The sequence below is a fragment of the Euleptes europaea genome, chromosome 17 (assembly GCF_029931775.1).
Source record: "Euleptes europaea isolate rEulEur1 chromosome 17, rEulEur1.hap1, whole genome shotgun sequence".
In the NCBI taxonomy this organism is placed as follows: Eukaryota; Metazoa; Chordata; class Lepidosauria; order Squamata; family Sphaerodactylidae; genus Euleptes; species Euleptes europaea.
Genome location: NC_079328.1, coordinates 11367973 through 11387780, shown reverse-complemented (window position 1 = coordinate 11387780; position 19808 = coordinate 11367973). Strand labels below are relative to the sequence as shown.

At 42.3% G+C, this 19808-nt stretch overlaps 1 protein-coding gene across 1 annotated transcript in view; it reads right to left on the bottom strand.

Annotated features, from left to right (window-relative positions):
- PFDN1 (prefoldin subunit 1) overlaps positions 1-18285 on the bottom strand; it is a 63552-nt gene extending 45267 nt beyond the window's left edge. The window contains exons 1-2 of the mRNA XM_056862709.1: positions 18204-18285; positions 10529-10695 (exon numbers count right to left, since the gene is read on the bottom strand). Coding sequence (XP_056718687.1) covers positions 10529-10695; positions 18204-18236 — 200 coding nt within the window. The 5' untranslated portion in view covers positions 18237-18285. The remainder of the gene's footprint in view (positions 1-10528; positions 10696-18203) is intronic.
- Positions 18286-19808: the final 1523 nt, after the last annotated feature.

The window sequence follows — 19808 nt, the reverse complement described above, 5'->3', positions numbered from 1 at the left end:
GACGAGAAGCAAGAAGACCAAATGGCAATGCTTGAACTTAAGATCAAGGAATCTACCCTTCACATACGTGGGCTGAAGGAAAAAATAGAAGGAAGAGATTTGCGGGGGTATTTGAAAGGTCTTTTGGCAGAATTTCTACAGGAACAGGAAGAGGTTATTGAAGGGATGATTGTGACAGTTTACAGGATTAACTCGGAATATGCAACAAAAAACAAAGTTCCAAGGGACTGCTTACTTCAACTTTTTTCAAGGAGTCATCGTGATCTTATTCTTAACAGCCATTACAAGTTACCACTCCAAGTTGAAGATGAACCTCTGAGATTAATGAAGGAAATTCCTGCAAGGTTGCTGAGAAAAAGGAAGGATTTTATGGAGATTGTGGAACGTTTAAGACGAAATGGAATACAATTCAGATGGGAATTTCTGCAAGGCATCTCTTTTACCTTTAAGGCCAAAAGGTTTAAGATCACAGATACCAACAAGGCTGAACAGTTCTTGCGAAGATATGATGCAGAGCTCTTTAAACCAGCAAAACTGACCAAACAACCCTCTGCTAAAGAAGCTACGGAAGAAGAAAAGGCGTCTGAAGCAACTGGTGGAGGCCTACCAATAGACTCAGCAGACTCAGATGACAAGGAAGGCTGAACGGAGACAAATTAAAAATGAAGGGAACTATGGGGGAGGGAGGGGGTAGATCATGGGGTATGGATGATATTTTTGGCTTTACGAAGAGATAATGGATCTAACTGAATTTTAATATGTTACAGGTTTTTTCTTGGAACATTAATGGGCTGAATTCTCCTAACAAAAGGAAGAAAATATTTCACCATTTGCAAAAGTCTAAAGCTAATATTATTTGCCTACAGGAAACGCATATTGTTCCGAAGGATATAGTTAGACTGGAACATCCAAGGTTGGGTAAACTTTTCACGTCATGTAATGGAAAAAAAAACTAATGGAATAGCTATGTATTTACCCTTAACATTAGAACCGAAAATTGTTTATCAAGACAAGGAAGGAAGAATGTTGGTGGTGGAAATAACTAGTGGGTTTCAGAAGATATTATTGGTTGGAATATATGCACCTAATACTAATCAAAAAAAATTATGATAATTTAGCAATAATATTAACTGAATATGCAACAGAAAAAATGGTATGGATGAGGGACTTTAATGGGGTAATGGTACCTAAGCTGGATAGGTCTGGAAAAAAGAAAAAAGCCAAAAGTGAAGGTAAATTACCCGGAACTTTTAATGCTCTTACAGATCAATGGGATATGTTTGATGTCTGGAGACTGGGGAATGGTAACAAGAAGGGATACACTTATTTTTCTGCAAGACATCTTACAAATTCCAGGATAGATATGCTATAGCTTTCGAAAGGGTTGGTAAACAGATCAGAGAATCCAGAGATTCTGCCTAAGGTATTGTCAGATCATAATGCGGTAACAGTAAAAATTAAAATAGGGGATAGAAAATATAAACCTTGGATAGTAAATTTTTATTAAAAAAATAGCAAAATAGTGGAAAAATTGAAGGTGGACATACAGAATTATTTTAATGAAAATATAGGTAAGGATACTCGGGAAGATATTTTTTGGGATGCTAGTAAGGCGGTGATTAGAGGAGTATTAATTCAACAAAACACAAGATGGTTTCAGGAAAGGGAGGCAAAGAAAAGAAATATTTTGGATGAAATAAGACAAGGAGAACGACAACTTAGAAAACTTCAGGATAAAGCATCTAAACAGGAACAGCTTGATAAGATTAGGAAGTGGCAGCATCAGTATGAATTTTTAATATCGGATGAAATAGAACAGAAAATTATTTTTAATAAACAAAGATTTTTTGAACACGCCAACAAACCGGGTAAAATGTTAGCATGGCAACTCAAACATAAAGAGATAAAAGTACCAATATCCCAAATTAAAAAGAAGGGTAAGATAACGAGAGATAAGGAGGAGATAATAGACACATATGTGGAATATTATACAAATTTGTATAGAAGGAATTTAGTGTCAGAGTTAGATATGGATACATACCTTTCCCAATCACATTGGGGAAAAAATAACTCAAGAAAATAAAGAATTACTGGATTCTCCAATAACTAGGGAAGAATTAAAGAGGTAATAGATAAAAGCAAATTAAATAAATCACCTGGGCCCGATGGATTTACCGAATTTTATTATAAAGTATTTAAAGACCAGCTAAGCCCTTATTTATTAGATGTGATGAACTCTTGTTTGTTACATGGGTCTATTCCTCACACTTGGAAACAAGCAAATATAGTATTAATACCTAAGGTGAATTCCGATATATCGGAAGTTAAAAACTATAGACCGGTTTCATTACTAAATAATGACTATAAATTATTTGTTGCAATTTTAGCAACTAGATTGAAAAGGGTATTAAATCAAATAATACATGAAGATCAATCAGGTTTTCTACCAGGAAGATTGATTAGTCAGAATGTAAGAGCGGTAATAGACCTTTTAGAATATGCGGAACAAGATACAACTCCGTTGGCTATGGTATTTCTGGATGCGGAAAAACCGTTCGATAACGTGAATTGGCAGTTTATGATTAAGATATTAGAATTTATGGATTTTGGGGAGAACTTTAAAACTGCCATAAAAAGTGTATATACTCACCAAACTGCTAATTTGCTGATAAATGGAATGGTATCACCACAGATTGAAATTCAAAAGGGAACGAGACAAGGATGTCCTCTTTCCCCTTTGTTGTTTATTTTGGTATTAGAACTGTAATTAAAAATTTTTAGACAAACTAATGAAGTAATTGGGGTACGAATAGGGAGAAATCACTATAAAGTTAAAGCATATGCTGATGATCTTGTGTGTTTTTTGATAGATCCGGTTGAACAAATTGATAGATGGAATAAAATTACGGAAGTTTATGGACAGCTTTCAGGTTTTAAAATTAATAAAAATAAAACTAAGATATTGGTTAAAAATATGACTCTTTCACAACAACAAATATTGATTAAAAAGACAGGATTTAGTATTGAACATAAAATTAAATATTTAGGTATATGGATATCACCTAATAATCTTAATTTGTTCCAAAACAATTACGTAAATCAATGCCAACAGATAGTAAAAGATTTAAAAAGTTGGGGAAAAATACCATTATCATTGTAAGGACGAATTTCAGTAATTAAAATGATGCTATTACCTAAGATGCTTTTTTTGTTTCAAAATCTGCCAATACTGAAAGGTGTACAGATATTAAAAATTGGAAGAAAGATATTCTAAATTTTCTCTGGGGTAAAGAAAGACATAGGATAGCATATAATAATTTAGTGGAATTGAAAGAAACAGGAGGGTTGGGATTACCAGATTTGAGTATGTATTATCAGGCAGCTTGTTTCACCTGGATAAAAAATTGGAATCTATTAGAGAATCCGAAATTATTGGAATTAGAGGGATTTAATTTACGATTTGGGTGGCACACATACCTGTAGTACGAAAAGGAGAAAGTAAATAAAGAATTCAATTCCCATATTATTAGGTTCAGTTTATTACAAACATGGAAGAAATATAAAGAATTTTTGGAAAGTAAAACCCCCGGTTGGATTAATCCCATAGAAGCTTTTATGAAAAGGGCATGCATTTAAATCTGGATAGTAATATATATAGAGAAATGATAGAATATAATGATGGGATCTGGATGTTGAAAACTAGAGAAGAGCTTCAAATTAAAGATTTATGTATTATAAATTAAAAGATATATTTAATAAGGATAATAGGATAGGGTTTAACCAGACTAAATCCAAATTTGAAATTATATTAACTAAGGGGAATAAAGGATTGATAGGAAGGATTTATAAATTATTGATAGAAATGAATTTAGAACAGGAAAGGGTTAAACCAGGGATGGTGAAATGGATGAGGGAATTAGGTTATAATATAGATTTGGAAGTATGAGAAAATTTGTGGAAGAAGGAATTTAAATTTACCATTACTAATGAAATAAGAGAAAATTTATATAAAATGTTTTACAGATGGTATATAACCCCGGTATTACTAAGTAAAATGAAAAAAGAGGATGAGGGGTTGTGCTGGAAGTGCGGAATGGAAATAGGTACATTTATGCACGTTTGGTGGTTTTGTAAAAAAAATAAAGAGATTTTGGAGACTAGTTTTAAAGAAAACTAACCATTTGAGTAATTCAAAAATAAAAAAAGACCCCGCCTTTTGTCTATTGGGTATTCCTAGAAAGAATTTAGATAAAGGTGATAGAGTCATATGCCAATATAGCTTTGCTGCAGCCAGAATTATAATTGCTAAGAACTGGAAGCAAATAAATAAACCTTCAATTAAAGACTGGAGAGAAAAGTTATGGATATATATATGCGGATGGCCAAACTTACAGACTCTTTACATGGTAAAGATATGGATGAATTTAAAAAAACATGGTCCAAGGCCGCTGCATATTGGGATAAATTGGCAAAAATGGATCTTACAGGTATAGTTAATGAACTATAGATTAATGTGTTTTTAATAAAGGAATATAATAATAGGTTTTTAAAGACTGTCATAACACCGCTCCGGAAGTCCAAGGGTGGAGGGCACAATGGTGGGTGGTGGAGGTTTGGGAACTATATATTTTATAAAGGATAGCATAGAATGCATTTGTTATAGATGTAATAGTACCCTTTGTGTGATTTTGTATTTTTTATGTATCTTTTTTGTATTGTATTATGATTTTATTTTTGTTTTGTTTTTGTTTTACTATAAAAAAGCAATTAAAAGATTTAATAAAAAAGGGGGAAGACGTAATTCCTTCTGTCTGTCCTGAATCTATGGCCTATCAACTTCATTGGATGCCCCTGAGTCTAGTATTGTAGGAGAGAGACGAAAGGTTGTCTCTGTTCACTCTCTCTATGACATCCACAATTTTATAAACCTCTGTCATATAACCCCTTAATTGTTTCTTTTCTAAACTGAAAAGCCCCAGATTCCTCAGACTTTCCTCATAGATAAGGTGCTCCAACCCCTTCACTTATCTTGGTTGTCTTCTTATGTATTTCTAGCTCTGCAACATTCTTTTTGAGGATAAAGTGACCAGAACTATATACAGTATCCCAAGTGGGGCTTGACGGTCTCTAAAAGCCTTACAGTTCAAGAGGCAATCTGTATTATTTGTTAATGTGATAGGATATCTATAGTGATGGTGTGAGTGAGACACTTTGAATGGGCTATGATTTCTCATCAAGTTAGACTGTGATGATACAATTTCATAAACCAGACTTCACAAAGACCAAATGATCTTTACATAAACATCGCTGATCATATGGAAAATCGGAAGCCCTAATACAAAAAGTGACTGAGAATTGTGGTGATGTGGGGTAGTCCATTTTGCCACAGGAAAGTTTCCATTTCTAAAAATCCATAGTTTTATAAAATTAGTAGCTGGGTACCCAAGCTACTAATAAATAAAATAATAAATAAAATATAAAAAATAAATAAATTATAAATAAATAAAATATAAAAATAATGAAAATATAACTTATTTGGAGCGCTATATTTAAATAAAAATTATTTTAAAACATTAAAACAGCACAATGGCATTCCTTAAGGTTGATGTCTATAACCACATGCCAGACACATTTCGGCCTATTTGGCCTTCCTCAGTGGTCAATTGAAACTCATGTAAAATATACACACATTTACAGATATATATACATATACAGACAGTTTAAATCCAACCAGGAATGTATATAGGTTGTATAATATATTACCAATTACACAAACATCTGGTAGGATTGACTCAAGTTGTTATACTGGACAGTATATGTCTCTATATAAGATGTGTGCAGTTATGATAACTAACCTTGGGTACCCAGCTTCTGTCTTCTAGGTTGGGTTTCATTCCCCTCTTTTTTCTTCTATTGATAAAATTAGTAGCAAAATACTACCCGGTGCCAGTCAAACTGGACAGTTTCAAAATGGTAATTAACCTTTACCAGGTGACTACACTGAAGAAGTATATTTAGTACACACATTGCACAAGTAAAGCTAGCGGAGTGAACTGTAATAAGTTGCTCACAGACACAATGCAGGGAAACAACATGAATCAAGGAGTTCTGAATTTGAGTAATCTCATAAGTATGTCGGTAGGCACTCATAGTGAAACTGAAGGTTCCTTCAGCCAGTTCAGTTTGTTTATTTACGGTCATTTGGCTGGTTCCTTCAGCCAAAGTTAAACCCTACAGAAGTTGCTTAATGACCAACTGGAGCAAGCCATGCACAGCTCTTTGGGTGAGCTAAAAATAGCATGTTAGCAGTTTTCAGGGCCTTGACTGGTTTTTTTTTAATGTAAGCAATGTAATGGAAGTTACCATTGAGTTGAACGCCTTTAACTATTTACAAGTCTACCAATAAAAATAATTTCCAAATACAAATTTTACTATAACATTTAATCCACATTAAATAGGTTTTACTGGATTTTTCCTAGTCCAATATTTATTTCAGTTAAATTAATTTTGGCTAGTTTGACTAACAGTGCAAGCCTAAGCACTTACCCCCAGCCTTGGTTAGAATTTGGATGGGAGACCACCAAGGAAGTCCAGGGTCACCACACAGAGGCAGGCAATGGCAAACCACCTCTGAACATCTCGCCTTGAAAACCCTACGGGGTCGCCATAAGTAGGCTGCGACTTGATGGCACTTTCCAGCACCACTGTATGGGAATGAGGACAACTATTTAACAGAGGGCCAAAAAATGCAGATGGCAAACTTAAAGTGGGCATAGAAAAATGTGAAAATGTGGTAGCTGGAAGGAGAAGTAAGGCAGTGACAGGAGCACTCGAAGGATTTTGTCAGTAAATGCCTCTCAATCCTCTTCCTTATCACCAAGGCCATTGTTATTGTAAGACACCTTGACCCGAGAGGAAAGGCAGGATATGAATGTTTTAATAAATAAATAAAATAAATACAAGGAAAACTGGAGCAAGACTTAGTTTCTCAGGTGACTGAAGTGAGGAAATGCCACCCCACTGACTTATTCATTTCCTGGGGAAGGAAGGATTTCCCTTGGGCCTGCCCAGGTGGTAGATCTTCCCAGAGGCAACACCAAAAGGGGACTGGTCTGGGGTTGGAAGCCCCTCTCCTGCACTCACCAGCTCTTCTGGGGGTGCCCAACATGCCCACATGGAACCTCTCCCCCCTCTGACTTGCAGGGATGGTTTTGTTCCCCCAAGGATGCCCCAATCAGCTGGTGGTGAAGGAAATGTGGCAGCTTGGCTCTCAGAGCCAGCTGCACCCAAAGCCAAGCCTAGCAAGGGCGTGGGGCGCCATTAACAAGCCACACCTGCCAGCCCATCCAATGTGAATGTGATGCCCGAGATCTCCTCTGCCCTTTGGGTTCTGCAGCAGCCAGGCAAACCTCCCCTGGAGACACTGGGGCAGGGACAGGCCTAATGGGAGGGCCTCACCAGAGGACCAATCCCACTCCCACTGCCTCATGTGGCTCCAGCCCCCTCAATTACAGCTCTGGGAGAGTGTGGGGCCAGCCCGCCCCCAAAAGGCAGGCCCTGGGTGAATCAAAGAAGACTTCTCTACCACAGCTGGGGAGGGAAACTGACTTCCCTTTAGGGTCATTATTCCAGAAGTAGAGTGAGGGCAAGGGCACAAGGTATCATTATGCTCATATGAATGAACACATGAACATATGAAGCTGCCTTATACTGAATCAGACCCTTGGTCCATCAAAGTCAGTATCATCTACTCAGACTGGCAGCGGCTCTCCGGGGTCTCAGGCAGAGGTCTTTCATATCACCTACTTGCCTAGTCCCTTTACTTCGCCATCCCACCAATAGGGATTCCAGGGTAAGCTTTTGGTAGTGCTAAGCTCTGACCTGGAGTCCAGACTGAATGCTGCTCAAAAACAAAGTGTGCCTTAAGCAGCATCCTTGCCATTACCTGAATCCACTGCAGTTTTTGCAGACAAAGTACTATGTGAATTAAGCACCTCTGCTTTTTTCTTCCAAGCAAGAGCATCCCCTACTAACATGACTGCACTTGGAGCAGTCCTAGTCTGTCCACACCAGGAATTATTTTCATTGCAACCACTCAAGTCAATGTACCGCCATGCAGGGAAGGATGAAGCAGGCCTCTGTACCAAAATGGGGGCTTGGTTCTTTAATATGGTTTGATGCTACTGGATTGATAATTTGATACTACTGGACTGATTATAAATATAGTTAATTGCCATTCTGGGATTGTATCCATTTTTGTAAACTGCTGCAAAGAGCACATTTGGGGGAAAGATGGAATAAAGATATTTTCATTAAATAAAAACAAATACTCCTGAAATCAGTCTTCCTAACCAACCTCTTGTGCCTTGTGCTGTCTGCCACTTTCACCCTTCAGAGGCCTTGTGCCTCTGTTTCAGCCTAAAGCTTATTCTCCCCAAACCCAAGTCTTTTTGAACAACAGCACATCTATGTGCACATCAATGCAATATCTAAATAAGATAATAATTCATAATACATGCAACATAACAGAATTTTCAGGCCATGCATAACTCCTGAGTCTCAAGAAGCTTGACAGGACTCATGCGATTCTCCCTCCATGGCTATTTTGGGCTTCATACAAGGAAAGCCAGCGACACACAGTAGGGGGATGATGAACTGGTGCATACTGTAAGCAACCGGTATCTGTTGCTCAGAAGATAGTTAGACTCCTGGCATCATGCCAGCACATTTTAATTCTATTAGTTCATATTCTTTTGAAAGGCTCATTATGTAGTTCGAGACACTCTCCCTCCCTCACTCACACATGCACCAACGTCTAGTTTTGCCTCTTAAGCTATTTGTGAACTGACATCAACATATTACTTTCAGAACTATGATGAAAGTTTAAATGCATAATTCCCCGTCTGAATAGTTGAGGATGTTTCCCTTTGCACCCTCTGAGCGCGCAGATCATTAATAGAACTTGTTGGAGTTTAGGAAATACTTGTAATCCACCTGGTATAAAAACTCGGGGGCAATTTTGGTGCTTCAGAGGTCAAAACTGAAATGAAAACTTCCTGGTCTGGACTGTTCGGTTATCTCAGGAGCTGATCTATGCTCTGTCACAGAGTGGGAAACACAGACCACATGACCCGGTACTAGGATTCCAACCGTGGAGCAAGGAAACGAGTCATGTGTCGCTCAGTCACTGGGGGCCAGCCTCACTGCCCTTCCTGCTGCACAAAACACCCCTAGATTGCTACACCAGCAGCTCTCTTTGCAGCAAAGAGGTTGGTGATCTAGAGCCTTGGGACTCTTTTTTTAAATTATATTTTAATAAAAACAAAACACAACATACATACGTAACCATACATACAATATATCAGGTCTTCTAAAGGGTGCCTTTTACTAACAGCCTTAATAGCAGCTGAGCAATAACGTAACTTCTTAAAAGTGTATGTTATAAAAAATTGTTTGCTTAAAATCATTCTTAACTAATTCATATACAGGCTATCATTCTTAACTAATACTAGGATTGATCAATTTTTCATTACTAATTAAACCACCCATATAGTCTACTCTTTGTTACTGTTAACAATTCAATCAATGGCTATTGTTCACATTCAGTTCAATCTACAACACAGTATTAGAATTGCATAGAGCCTTGGGTCTCTTGAGACATGCCAAAACACTACCAGTGTTAGCAGAATGATCTTAACGGAAAACCGGGAAAACATTTATTATGACCAGGGTTGAATTGTAACCAAAACAGCACACACTCCGTTATTGTGATCACTCCTGCATTCTGGAATAGCCTTCCAAAGAAAGTCCCATGTGCTCCTTCTCTTTTTCCATGTAGGAGAGCCTGTAAAGCTGTTTTCTCTGGAGGGCTTTTGGTTAGAAGATGAAGGCAACCATGTTTTGAAGATGATGATCTTTTTGTATTTGTTTGTTGCCTGTATATATGGTTTTATTTCAGTATGTTTTTAAACTGTATCGTAAACTGCTTCAACCTAATTTGGAAAAGTGGAACACACAGAGAGAGGAACCCCAAATTATTGCTCAGTGGCCTGGTTTACTCAAAATCATGGTTTATTTTAACTACTGTGAGTTTGTGAAACATAAATCAGTCTCACAGACAAGCATTCACATCCTGCTTTGCCTTGACAAATGATGGCTTTGTTGATTTCACTCCTTTTCCCATCCACCACCCCATGCAGAGAAGCATCTGGTATCCTGGCCTGCATTGCAGCAAAGACGGCACCAGGGAACAAGCCAGGATGTTTGGGCTCATATATCACATGAAACCAATTTCAAACTATGGTTTCATATTCTGGTTTGATGTACCCCTAACTAGTGATGCATAGTGGAGGAAATTCCGCCAACTATAGTTATTTTCATTCAGCCATGGTTTCATGGGACAACTGAACTGAGCCAGCTATTAGCAGCAGGGTATCAGTGAGACACATCACACGGAACGTCAGACTTTACGGCAACGCTATTCACATTCAATTTTGCAAAAGGCTCATACACAGAAATGTTTACTTACATTCTTCCTACACCTTCATACATTCGTGTCTCGTCAGCCAAGGTCATAATCTCTGTGTCTGTAAGATGCGCGTGCATTTTCGTCCTGTTTAGCTGATCTATTTGTATATCTGCAAGTTTCACTTTTTGCTGGGTATCAATGACTTTTGCCTGAAGTTCACTAAATGCCTGATACAGAAGAGAACAGTACAAATGTAGCTACAGTTAAATAAAGTAATCGGCAACCAACTTAACCATGGCTAGGAACTATATTCATGCAATTTTCAACATATAAATAATTTCCATTCATTTGTTGCACACATTTTCAGTCTGTGTTGAAGGACCTCCTTATATACCTTCCCAGCCCATTTCTAAAGACCTCGGCAGAGATGGGAGAGGCTTCAGAAAATTCTGCTCTATTTAAGTTTTTCAAAGATTACCCTGTACCCTTGAATAGGATTAGCAGATCCTGACCATCAGCCACTTTGACAGCTGGAGCTGTTATTCAGCTCTCACTGTGCTCAGCGCAACCTGGTCCTCACCCCCCTGGTCCCCCCTGTATGGGAGGAGACCACTCACAAAAAACTACTCTACTGCTTATCTGCTAGGCCTGAGATTTATTTCAAACCAACTACCTTCATGGAGGAAATACCACAGCTGTAATCTGTATAAGGCAAGTACTAGCAGCTCAAAATGTGTACATGCCAGTGGGAGCTCATAATCATTTGCAGTGAGAAAATACAGATACTTACTGCTGACAAATAGTCTTGAAGGAGTAAAACTCAAATAAAATGGAGAGCAAATTCGTTTGGCATCTGATAGAAGATGACTCCAGTCTAGTTCCAGGTGTTTTTTTAATCAAAGTACAAGCTCTATCAAAGCCTAGATTAGACAAGCCAGAGAGGGAAAACCCGAATCCTGCTATTTTAGAATCCAAAAATTGGCACCACGGACTTGCAAAGGGAGCAGAACGTGCCTGAAGCAAAAGGGGGAGGATTAAGAAAAGTGTAAGAACAGTCTGAACTTTAAGGCAGCAAACCAAGCAGAGGTGGCCAGCTGTTTCCTGCCAGCTTCAAGGTGCAGGGCTGAAGAAGCCACACATCTGGGGCTGCCAAACAATGCACTGAGGAAAGATGATTGAATGGCTTCCATGTTGGAACCAAAAGCTTGGATTCACAGAGGGACCCCATTTATAAGTTGGGCTATGATGTTTGGCCAAAACACCTGTAAAGCTGATGGAATATGTTGGGCACCACTAGCCAGCATCCACATTCACAGTGAGTGGAGAGAATGCGTGCATATTCATTGCTCTGTCTCTTCTGCAAATTCATTCTTTTAAACTGCAATTTTAATTTGCTACCTAAAATACCGTATATACTCGGCTATAAGCCGACCTGAGTATAAGACGACCCCTCCAAATTTGAGGCCAGAAAAGGGAATTTCTTATTGACCCGCGTTTAAGCCATTTTAGAGCGCAGGGATGATCTCGCCCCTGGTCGCCCTCCTGCCGGCCTCCTGGGCCCTCCCGACCCACCCCAACCCATCCCAACCCCAGTGCCATCCAAGGGGGGGAGGGGGAAGAGCCCCTGAACCCCCTACTCACCGGGAGAGGCGGCAAATCGGCGGCAGCGTGGCCTTCCTGCGCCTGCAGGAGGCCCCTCCAGGCCACTGTCAGCAGGAGGAAGGCGGGCGGGCGCGGTGGCAGCCCAGCCTGCAGGGGCCTCCTGCCGACCCAGGAAGGCTGCTGCCGGCCGGAGGAAGGTGCGTGGGTGCGGCGGCAGCGGCAGCCCGGCCTGCAGGGGCCTCCTGCCGGCTCAGGCAGGCCGCTGCCGGCCGGAGGAAGGCGCGAGGGCACGGCGGCGGCCCAGCCTGCAGGGGCCTCCTGCCGGCCCAGGCCGGAGGAAGGTGCGAGGGCGCGGTGGTGGCGGCGGCCCGGCCTGCAGGGGCCTCCTGCCAGCCCAGAAAGGCCGCTGCCGGCCGGAGGAAGGCGCGAGGGCGCGGCGGCGGCCCGGCCTGCAGGGGCCTCCTGCCGGCCCAGGCCGGAGGAAGGTGCGAGGGTGCGGCGGCGGCGGCCCGGCCTGCAGGGGCCTCCTGCCGGCCCAGGCTGGAGGAAGGTGCGAGGGCGCAGCGGCCCGGCCTGCAGGGGCCTCCTGCCGGCCCAGGAAGGCCGCTGCCGGCAGGGGAAAGGTGCGCGGGCCCAGCGGTGGTGACGGCGGTAAGTTCCCTCCTCCCTCCTCCCCCCTCTACCGTATTGACCCACGTATAAGCCGAGTTCGGCTTTTTCAGCCCTTTTTTTGGGCTGAAAAACTCGGCTTATACGCGAGTATATGCGGTATGTATTCAATATTTTCCCCAAAGTGACGAATGTTCCTTCTTCAATGAGAGCCAGCATGGTGTAGTGGTTAACAGCGGCGGTTTAGAGCGGTGGACTCTGATCTGGAGAACCGGGTTTGATTCCCCATTCCTCCACATGAGCAGCGGAGGCTAATCTGGTGAACCGGGTTGGTTTCCCCGCTTCTCCACATGAAGCCGGCTGGGTGACCTTGGGCTAGTCACAGCTCTCTCAGCCCTGCCTACCACACAGGGTGTCTGTTGTGGGGAGGGGAAGGGAAGGTGATTGTAAGCCAGTTTGATTTTCCCTTAAGTGATAGAGAAAGTCGGCATATAAAAACCAACTCTTCTTCTTCTTCTATTTTAATTATTGTTATATTATTTTGTCTAAAAGCCTATGTGCTATATAGACTACCTTGAATGAATGAATTAATTTGCTGTGAAGAGACAGAGCAATGAATTTACATGCATTCTCTCCACTCACTGTGAATGTGGATGCCAGCTAGAGTTTCAAACTACGATCTGGGAGTTTAAAAAAAGGTAAAGGTCCCCTGTGCAAGCACCGGGTCATTCCTGACCCATGGGGTGACGTCACATCCCGACATTTCATAGGCAGACTCTGTTTATGGGGTGGTTTGCCAGTGCCTTCCCCAGTCATCTTCCCTTTACCCCCAGCAAGCTGGGTACTCATTTTACCGACCTCGGAAGGATGGAAGGCTGAATCAACCTTGAGCCGGCTACCTGAAACCAACTTCCGTTGGGATCAAACTCAGGTCGTGAGCAGAGCTTGGGCTGCTGTACTGCAGCTTGCCACTCCGCACCATGGGGCTCTTCTGGGAGACTCAGGTTCACATCCCCAGTAATTAATTCAAAGGCTATATTGAAAGAAAGACTAGTTCTCTAAAGGACTTCTTAAGCAGCTAACATTTAAGGCACCTTATATATCCCCTCCCTAGTTTTTCCGCTCCTCAAAAGCAGGGCTGTTCCTCTCCTGTCAAATAGTTACCCTGACTCACCCAATGATGTTTGTTCAGCTAGCTAAGCATTTTCCAGGCCACTGCTCTCCATTCAACAAGCAGTGAAAGTTTGTTCTACATGGCAACAGTTGGTAGGGAGGAAGCTTACCATAAACTGTTGTACAGGCTAGCTACGACTAAAGGTTTTCGACCCTTAACTTCTTGAGCAAACATTCAGGTTCTCAGGAAGTTCCAGTTTGACACACATACTTTTCACTTAATAAATATTAACAGTATTTGCAGGAAAAGGTGGAATTAGCAGTAAAAAGTTCAGTGAGCAGACTGGTGTTTTACACACTCCTGAACGTTTGAGATCAGTGTAAAGAATAAGGTAGGTTTATGACTCTTGAGTTTTCCAGCCTTTCCCCCCCTCTGAAAGGAACACAATTTTGTTCAATCAGAATAAAACAACAGTACATCCAAGCAGATTCAATTCTATTCCTAGGCTCCATCAATGGCCTTTTGTAGTGGAGGAGAAACCCACAGCCTTCATCTCCTTTGTCAAGCATTTAGAGCTATCCAAGATTACTTCCAGTAAATTCGGTCACATGATCTAAAACTAGATTTAAAAAAAACAAAAGGCAGCAGGTAGGTGAAGGGAATGGTCAAGTATAATTGCTACCTTGATCCCAAATATTCAGACCAAAAGCTCCATTAGGTGCTGAGATATGTCAGAAAGCTAGTAGAACTGAATCACTGTGAAAGAAGGAAATGTAGTGTTGGACATTTCCTGTGTTCCATGGCCACAACTTAACTCCTTAATTCTGTCCTACCACATAACATCTTGTTGAGGAGCTTGGAGGCAGAAGTAGGAATCAGGGGTTGTGCATTTGACTGGTTCAAATAATTCCTGATGGACCAGATTCAAAGAGTTGTTGGAGACCAGTTATCATCAGTGTGGGACCTATCTTGTGGGGTTCCACTGGGCACCGTCCTAGCCTGCATGCTTTTCAATCTCTATGTAAAGCCCTTATTCCAAATTGTTCATAGTTGTGGGGTTGGCTGTCATCAATATGCAGACGATACTCATCTATGTATATATCCTTATCCAATTCTCGTGATGCAGTAAAGGTCCTAAATATCTGCCTGGCTGTTGAGGTTAAATGGCTAAGAGTGAATAAATTGAAAATAAATCCTAGATAAATAAATCCTAGTTGGAAAGGAGGAGATCTTGAAGGACATTACACTCCCCACTTTTAAAGGAGTTCATCTGACCCTTGCTGACTCAGTTAAGAGCCTTGGACCCAGCATTACTGCTAGAGAAGCAAATTAATTAGCAAATTAACGTAGCTGGAAAAAACTCCAACTCAGCCTAGCCCAGAAGATGGCCCCTTAACTTGATATGACCAATCTGGCCACCTGGATTCACACCATGGTAACATCAAGACTAGACTACTATAATAAACTCTACACAGGTCTCCCCTCAAAGTTAATCCAAAAACTCTAGTAGGTACAGAATGCTGCAAATCAATTCTGATCAGGAACCAGACACAGCATGCATATTATCTGTTGTCCCAGAAGGTCAGACCAGAACCAACGGGTTGCAATTAAATCAAAAGAGTTTCCATCTAGACATTAGGAAGAATTTTCTAACAGTTAGAGCGGTTCCTCAGTGGAACAGGCTTCCTCGGGAGGTGGTAAGCTCTCCTTCCCTGGAGGTTTTTAAGCAGAGGCTAGATGGCCATCTGTCAGCAATGCTGATTCTATGATCTTAGGCAGATCATGGGAGGGAGTGTAGGAAGGATTGCATCAGCATTTGGCTCTCGTGGCCGTTAGGCAGCTTCCTAACCCCTTTCAGGCCGGGAACGCTCCCTTTGCCCTTACTGCAAATTATGCCACCTTTTTAGGTGGCGTAGTCCTGTGGAATGCTATGGAGCGGTTCCATGGGGCTCACAAGTAAGGGCAGAATTCCAGCTTTGGTGGGGGAGCTGGATCCTGCTGTGGAGGCAGTCACCTAACACACTTCTCAGGAATGGGCTATAAGTGTGTGTAAAGTGCTGTCAAGTCACAGCTGACTTATGGTAACCCAGTAGGGTTTTCAAGGCAAGAGGCTAACAGAGGTGGTTCACCACTGCCTTCCTCTGCATAGTGACCCTGGTATTCCTCGGTGGTCTCCATTTCAAATACTAGCCAGGACCAACCCTGCTTAGCTTCTGAGATTTGATGAGATCAGGCTAGCCTGGGCCATCCAGGTAAGATTGCTATAAGCAGGTTCCTAATATGTAATTTTTGCTTTCGTTTAACATGTCATATTAATACTTACACTGTGCCTCACCTCTGTATTGACTTATTCTATTTAATCCACTTTGAGTCCCAGTGAAAAAGGGAGACAATGAATAATGTAAGTAAATAAATAATATCAAAATTAAAAAATACTGAAGACACTTGCTCTGAACCAGTCTCTTAAAACGCATAGTCAAATAGAAACAAGCTGAAATTGAATCTAGACCCGACAGAGGTGATACTAGTTGCTGTAGGCGCATGAACTTCATAACTGATTTTATTTTCAGAATTTAGACTCCACTTTTCTGCCCTCACCAGACCCACCAAGGTGGCAAATAGAGTAAAAACACACATAATAAAAACACACCTTTCAAAACCATTAAACCCAAACAAAAACCCATCATTCAAATAAAAACCATTAAATTACACATACAAAAATTAAACACCCACACATAAAACCAGCAATTAAAAACAAGGTAAGAAAAAGGGATCACTGAGGGACCGCCACACGAAACAAGTCTTCACTCACTGCCAGAAGACGGCAACAGAAGAGGACAGGCAGGTTTCTTTAGTGAGAGAGTTCCAGAGTTTTGGTGCCACAATCAAGAAGGCCCTCTCTTGGATTGCCACCCACCTCATGTCAGATGGTTCATAAAGTTATTAATGATATTTGAAACATTATTGTTCCGATTAAGCCTGAAGGGTTTTTTACTTAATTGCACTGAAATTGTTTCAGTTACTCATAGGCACTGGTGCTAAATTTACTGACGGTACAAGAATGATTTTCGCTAGACATTGAAGGGCCCAATAAAAAAGAATGGCTGTAAAAAGTTTAATACTGTGCAAATGGTAAAATTCAGTGTGTTGCAACATTTTGGGAGTGTAAAGTATTAAGTACAAAGTTGGTATCCTCAAATTAGATATTTAAATTTAGTGGCAGAGAAACGCATAAAATAGTGTCGTTTGTTAGGGATGACTGTACGTCAGTGGATTTTCAAGCTGAATATTGTTTTGCACTGTAATAATGATATTACAATGGATAACATGATTTTCAAAACTAAAAAGCTGGGGGGGGGATTTAAGCATGTAAACCCCTGCTAGCTTGTGTGTGTGTGTGTGTGTGTAAAGTGCCATCAAGTCGCAGCTGACTTATGGCGACTCCTTATGGGGTTTTCATGGCAAGAGACTAACAGAGAGGTGGTTTGCCAGGGCCTTCCTCTGCATAGCAACCCTGGACTTCCTTGGTGGTCTCCCATCCAAATACTAACCAGGGCCGACCCTGCTGAGCTTCTGAGATCTGACGAGATCAGGTTAGCCTGGGCCATCCAGGTCAGGGTAGCTTACTTGCAGATTAAAACAAAACTTCTTCATAACCCTTCCAGACGCATCTAGAGAAATTAAAGCATTTCCCTGTGTGCAAAAAAAAACCCCGCTGTATTTATTCTGGCCTCCATCGATCCTTCAAGGTGTGACTCACAGAAGAATTTGGCCAAAGTTATTGATTCCTTTTAACTGCAAGGCATGTTTCCTTCAGGAACTGCAGGTGGGTATGGCTTGTAAGATGCAGTATATGCAGGAGCAGGGGAAAGGCGATACGGATGGAAAGGGAAATTTTCTAGTGTTTTTGTTTGTACTATGCATTCCCCCACACACACACACATACATACATAACGACTGTTTTTAGGCTAGCCGGTCACTCCCCCAGGGATGCGCGGGCAATTAAGGCCAGGGGGGTGCTCGCGAGCTAGTTCACGCCCCCTCGGTCTGGAGCGGCTTCCGAAACACTCGCCTCGTCAAGGCGAACAGGGCTGAGCTATACTTTCCGAGCCCCGCGGAAACCAAGGAAGCGCACCTCATCTTTCCGAAGAGGCGCCCCGCTTCCTCGTAAACGAGAAGCCCCGTTTCACGAGTGCCCTTCCTGCGCCGCCGCCCAAGGGGCGAGATGAGGGAGACGCTGACAGGATCTTGAAAGCGACTCCCCCCCCCCGAAGCCCGAGCAGCCCTTTCCCCCGAGGAGGCCCAGCCCAAGCGGCAACCTTCTCGCACGCGACCAACTCGGCTTGCCCGGACAGACAGCCACACCCTTCCCTTCCCCTCGTCTCTTTCCCGCTTCGCCCAGCCCGGTACCTTTTTCAGCTCAAGGTCTACGGGCGCCGCCATTTTGCCAGCTCGAAGAGCCACTGCGCGTGCGCACCCAGCAACGGCTGCAACGAATCCCTTTCGCGCGTGGCTCCGCCCCCTCCTTGCGGCCTGGCAACTTCGGACCGCGCATGCGCGGCTGTCGCTCGTTGCCTGGGCTGTCGTACAATCATAGAGTTGGAAGGGACCACCAGGGTCATCTAGTCCAACCCCCTGCACAATGCAGGAAATTCACAACTACCTCCCCCCCACACCCCCAGTGACCCCTACTCCATGCCCAGAAGATGGCCAAGATGCCCTCCCTCCCATGATCTGCCTAAGGTCCTCCCGGGCTGTTGCTGGGATGACTGGAATGTCCTTGGTCTCCTCTTCAGAGTTGTAGAAGTCGGCCCTCCTCCCTTTCCAAAAACAAGGGTCGCCCGGCACAAAAGTGTGAGGTTTACTTAAGAACATAAGAAAGGCCCTGCTGGATCAGACCCAGGCCCATCAAGTCCAGCAGTCTGTTCACCTAGTGGCCCAACCAGGTGCCTCTAGGAAGCCCCCAGACAAGACGACTGCAGCAGCACCATCCTGCCTGTGTTCCACAGCACCTAAGATAATGGGCATGCTCCTCTGATCCTGGAGAGAATAGGTATGCATCATCCATCAGCAGATGACCCTGCGTTCTAGTATTATGAAAGAGGGAGAAAAGCTTCGGCCTGGTTTATCTGAATAAGCACTTATGCACCAGGGCTTGTAAGGCTGCCTAAACACACAGTCATATCTATTTATCAGTCACGTTTTTATTAACCAAGAAATCAAAGGGAAATTTAAAGCAAGGTTAGGTGTGCTGAAAGATCAGCATGGAATAGGGTTACCAACCTCCAAGTGGAGGCTGGAGATCTCCCACTTTTACAACTGATCTCCAAATGACAGAGATCAGTTCCCCTGAAGAAAATGGCCGCTTCGGCTCTTGGACTCTATGGCCTTGAAGTCCCCCCTCCAAACCCCGCCCTCCTCAGGCTCAACCCCCAAAATCTCCAGGTATTTCCCAACCCAGAACTGGCAACCCTAGCATGGAAACACATTAACTGAACAAGGTAAAATAAAGATGGGAACAATACAATGAAAAACTATACCGATGAAAGAATGTCAGATTCCTGTCTGGGATATCAGCAGAGCTGTTCCAAGCCACAGAAACGAGTCCATTAAATCTTAACAAGAATATGCCCTCAAATATGGAAAACAAAACAATGGCCCACAGACTGGGAGTGCTCAATATACATTCCTAGCTTTTGACTGTGTGGGTCATGAAAATCTATGGTTGGTTTTAAAATAAATGGGTGTGCCACAACTTCTGATTGTTTTGATGTGCAAGCTGTACTCTGAACAAGAGGATACTGTTAGAACAGAATATGGAGAAACAGAATGGTTTCGAGTTGGCAAAGGGGTCAGACAAGGATGTATTGTATCTCCCTATTGCTTCAATCTATATGCAGAATATATCGTAAAGAAAGCTGGATTAGATTTAGATGAAGGTGGAATGAAAATTGGGGGAAGGAACATTAACAGTTTGAGATACGTAGATGACACCACATTACTGGCAGAAAATAG